At 38.3% G+C, this 5131-nt stretch overlaps 1 protein-coding gene across 1 annotated transcript in view; it reads right to left on the bottom strand.

Annotated features, from left to right (window-relative positions):
• Nucleotides 1-1048: 1048 nt before the first annotated feature.
• Nucleotides 1049-5131, bottom strand: part of MARCHF5 (membrane associated ring-CH-type finger 5) — a 70754-nt gene continuing 66671 nt past the window's right edge. The window contains exons 4-6 of the mRNA XM_042782366.1: nt 2383-2566; nt 2070-2236; nt 1049-1165 (exon numbers count right to left, since the gene is read on the bottom strand). Coding sequence (XP_042638300.1) covers nt 1049-1165; nt 2070-2236; nt 2383-2566 — 468 coding nt within the window. The remainder of the gene's footprint in view (nt 1166-2069; nt 2237-2382; nt 2567-5131) is intronic.

Raw genomic sequence — 5131 nt, 5'->3', positions numbered from 1 at the left:
AAAGAGTTCAAGGCCTCACCGTGATCCACTCACTGCTGGTTTTCTGTTTACTAAAACTAGGCAGTAAACTTTGTAAGAGCAAGGGCCATGTCTGTGTTGTTCACCATTGTATCCGACAGCACTTAGCACAGTGCTTGGGCATAGGAGGTGCTCAGCAAATATTTGAATAACTGAATCAATGAAAGAGGAGAGTAAAATAACTTTATTGATTTTTTGCAAATCTGTCTCTGTGCTCAAGCTACTAAAATCTGGCAGCTCTAATTTCTAGAAGTATGGATTGAAAAACCTTACTCCAATGCCGGGAGGAGCTGATGACTGAGTCACACTTACAGACATACACAGTAATTAAGACTGCATGGGTCAGAATTACATTTTGAACTATGAGATGTTAACATCATATAAATAAAATTTAACAGTGAAAAAGTGATGAATCTGGAAGCCCTGTGAATTTTTATCCTATACATTTTGGAGAACATCACATGGGTTAAGAAAAACACAACAAAATCTCATTGTTCAAATAATCATTGAAATGTTTACATACATTTTTGGTTTATTATTTATTGATAGCTAATTTAATTTCCATTTCCTCATATTAATATGTGCTGTTTAGCAGGTAAGCAAATTATGCCAGTGAGAAAAATCCTCATAGTACCTTCATTGAGTTGCTGATTCTAAGAAAACACTGAACATGAATATGTACAAAAGAGGCATTTGAATAAAACAGTTTGTGCATTTTTTAATATTTGCACAGTTTGAGCTTTACATTTCTGTCTGGAGAAAAAATGAAAAAATCCCAGGTTTACCATGCTAAGAACGGTATAGATGACTGCCACGAAAGAAGTACATATAAAACAATGAAAATAAATCACATCCTTGGGTTCCGTGATTACTGAGAGGATTTCCCCTGTCCTAAGTATTTTATTATATTTCTTAAAAATATAGGAGCAGCAGCTTATCACAAGTCTCCACTACTGTGCATTAATGATGGAATCAGAACAACACAACAGACTCATGGATGAGAGGACTGCAGAACAACCAGAAGTCAGTTTTATGCTTCTTCTTGCTCTGGATAATTTAGAATTTTGCGGTGTGCCTGACGTAAATATTGTTGCTGTTTGAAGTAAACCTTAAATGCTCCTTTTATGGCAACAAAAGCAATTCCACCCTGAAATAAAAAGAAAAATTAGCTTTTTATAATTCAGGTTTAGAGAAGCATAAGAATAAAAATGATTTTACTTGGATTATAAGAGATGTATGCTTTGATACAAAACAAATGCAGATAACTTCAAGTACATCAGTTATCTTTTCTACTGGGGGTGAGAGAGGGAGACAGAAAGACACTACAGGTAACAGTGCACAAAGATGCCTTCCTTATTATCCTACTTGAGTAATCTTTATTCCATTTAGCTCTCCATCTACATTTTTTCCCCCTTATTATTTTGTTTATTGTGGTAAATATGTATGTAACAACATTTGCCATGTCAACATTCTTCACATGTAACTGTATATACTATTATGTATTATATTGAAGAATGTTAGGATCTATGTGTGAAGGGGAAGTGGGAAAAGTAAAAATGATAGCACACAGCATGAGTGCTTACTAAATACTGGTTTACTATACGCCAGTACTTCAAATGAATTACCTTCTTTAATCCTCACAATAATCTCGAGGTAGTTATCATTATCATCTCCCTCCTATATGCACAGAAGTCAAGAAATTTGCTTTTAGGTTTCACAGCAAGTATTTGAGATCAGATTTAACCAGGCAGTCTGGTTCTAGAACAGAAACTCTACCATCATTCTATTGGCAAGGGGGATGAAGATGATGATATACGCATATTGCAAGAGAGAAGTGACTCCCAGCTTAGTTCTGGTAGGTCAGCACTGCAGCAGTAGCTCCTCCCCTCTCGATTCCCACTCAAGCTACTGATGGCAGTTGGGATCAAATAGAGGCCTAAGGCACAGCAGTCACAGACACAGTTTTTATACTGCCCCATTGTGTTTTTTTCATAAACAGAGAGCCCATTCTTTTGTATAGCCAGCTGAAAAAAATGTTAAAGCCATCTTACCAAGATTGTCCTTTGTAAATTAGAATTAACGCTACTGAACATCAGTTTACCAACTATCGTCGCAATAGTAGGAAAGACAAGTGCTCCGCACAAAATTCGGGTAGCAGAGACATGATCTGCTAAAGGATTAGCCTCAGCTGGAATTCGAGGAACAGGACAACCAATCCCTACAGGAAACAAAAAAATAAAAAAGCAATGTCCCAGTGCTAATCAATCATAATAGCTAACAACCATTTTAAAATATTAATTTAAATATTTCTAAAAAGCAAGATCAATTTGGCATGTACAATATAACCATAATTTAGGACATTACCTGGAAATATACTGTTCAAAATTTGTAGTTTATTTGAGTATTTGCGCCATAGCCTGAGCACATAGTCCTCCCAGCGAATCATCTTGCCTAGTATCAGCATGACAGGAATAGTAGGAAGTCCAATTAAAAGGAATAAAGGATCAGCTCTCTCCATAACATCCAGACCTTCTTTATGGCCTACAACCTGTGAAATGGATAGCATTTGCTAGAATCATTCCCTTTTTGAATGAAAGATTCTTTATACTTAAGCTCAATTCTTTTTTTTTTTTTTAAATTGTGATTTGGGTGAAAATTTACAGAGCAAATACATTTTCCATACAGTAGATCACATACACTTTGTCTCATGACATGGACCACAATTTAGCACAAGGCAACATCTCCTCTCCCACTTCCTCCCGATAGCTACCTCTTCCCTGTGTCCATCCCTCCATGCATTCCTGCCTCCTGAGCCGTCTCCCTGTGCATAAAGAGCCCTTCTTTCTCTCTTGCTTGTTCTCTCCAAGGAGTGTATCTACCTCAGGTAAATGCTCAATTAGTATGCCTGTCTATTGTTAAGCTCAATTCTTTTTATAGAAAATGGAAAACTTACAAGAATGCAGAAATAAAGTTTTAAAAATAAGCTAGAAAGCTATCAATCCCAATTCTTTCATTCAAGGGGGAAAAAAAGCTCCCAAGCTATTTCATATAATGTGGAATAAAAAGCTTTAAAAATGGCCAATCAGGGCAAAGGAAGTTCTTAGCCACAGCCAACCACTCTGAGGGAATGAGTTGTCAGGCCTGTGGGTTTGGGACCCTAGTCGCAGGAGACATCAAGCTCAACTGGCATAACGTACTACACAAAAACACTGTTCTACAACCTACTTTGGTGAGTAGCAACTAAGCTCTTAAAAGCTTGGAAGCGCCCATCTAGATGCCATAATTGGCCTTTCCCATCCAGAGCAAAGACGAATGAAGAAAACCAAAGACACATGGAAACAACTAGTCCAAGGGACTAGCAGACCATGAGAACCTCGGTCTGTATGACTATGAGACTAGAAAAACTAGATGATGCCCGACTACCACTGTTAACCACTCAGAAAGGGATCAATACAGGAGATTCTGGATAGAGTGGGAGAAAAATGTACAACAAAACTCAAAATCATAAAAAAACACCAGGCTTATTGATCTGATAGAGACTGGTGAAACCCCTAAGACCATGGCCCCTAGTCACCCTTTGGGCCTAGAATTGAACTCACTCTTTACACCAGCTAGGTACACTCTCCTTAGATCAATCAATCATGGGAGATCAGAAGGGCAGTATTTACACAGGAGATAGCTCAGAGGGCAGGAATGTATAGGAAAGAAGCACACAGGGAAAAGGTACCCACAGGGAAGAAGTGGGAAGAGAGCTGTGACATTATAGGGATTGCAATCAATGTAATGAAACAAAATGTGTATGAACTACTATATGGAAAAGGAATTTGCTCTGTAAACTTTTACCCAAATCACAATTGAGAAAAAAAAAGGCCAATCCATGCAGATTACACTTTATAAAAGGATTTCTGGTTCCTGCTCCCATTGCTCTGATTTGGTAGACTAAGCTGTGGACTGGCTATAATCCTATGCCCTATTTGTCCTCCAGCAGAGGTTCTGATTTACTGTTCTTCTAGGAGGTAAACTAATAGCACCAAGGGGGCTGGGTCAGCCTTCCGAGATGGCCTGAATCTCACTTCTCTTTGGCTCTTTTTCCTCAACAAAGGTTTGGGTTGGGTTTAGAAGAGTTCCAGGGTTTTTTGGTTCCAGGGGTTTTCTGTAATTCAGGAACCCTAGGGTACCCTATCTATGGGGTTATGAAAATAATTAACAATCCTTTTCTCTCCCTATCCCATTCGGGTCTTGGTGCTATGTCACAAGTGGTTTAGATCCCAGAGAACAGGAGGGACATGATTAGCTGGCACTTGTGAATTTCCATACTTCCCTTCCTTCCAAAATCCTTTTCACTTGCTGATCAATCTTGGCACTGACATTTCCATTCTGTCTCCAAGAGCTTCTTCTCACTAGGTAATTTCCCTGAAATTCTCTTTCAAAGGTCAAAAATGACTGAGTCCTGGTAGCACAGTGGTTAAATGTTTAGCTGCTAACCAAAAGGTTGGTGGTTTGACCCCCAGCTACCCTGATGGATAAAGACGTGGTGAATTAGTATGTATTTTTCTGTGTATATTCTCAGTAACAAAATAAATAAAATTTAGGGGAAAAAAAATGACAGCCTTAGAAACTCTTTGGTGCAGTTCTACTCTGTCCTATTGGGTCATTATGAGTTGGAATTGACTCAATGGCAATGGGTTTTTTGGTTTAGTCAAAGTCTCAATTACTTACAAATTAAAGCTATTTCTCTGAGGTATTATTCTTGGCAGTTATGACATGGGAAGGAGACTATTTCAGACTCTTTGGCTTTTAGTTTACCGAGGGTCACACAGTGAAGCAATAGCTTGGTAGGAGGACAGACTATATAGATGCTTGCAGTTTCTTTGATTAAACTCGTGGAATTGGCTAGGAAGGTAGGGCTGAAAAGGACCTTATCTGTAGCTTGATAAGGAAGAAGGAAAATGAAGACAGAAAAGGAGGGAAGACTGAAAGCTGCCAGGGATCAAACACACTTAGGAAAGCAGGCTCATGAGAAAGTAGATGAGATTTTTGTTGGCTATTATAGCAGGTGATTTTTTTTTTTTTAAATTTATTTGGGTGAAGATTTACAGAGCAAATTCACTTT

This window comes from Orycteropus afer, unplaced genomic scaffold (genome assembly GCF_000298275.1).
Source record: "Orycteropus afer afer isolate SDZICR_OR568_19922 unplaced genomic scaffold, OryAfe1.0 scaffold00293, whole genome shotgun sequence".
NCBI classification, from domain to species: Eukaryota; Metazoa; Chordata; class Mammalia; order Tubulidentata; family Orycteropodidae; genus Orycteropus; species Orycteropus afer.
The sequence above is the reverse complement of the archived record's forward strand: the minus strand, read 5'-3'. Positions and strand labels throughout refer to the sequence as shown.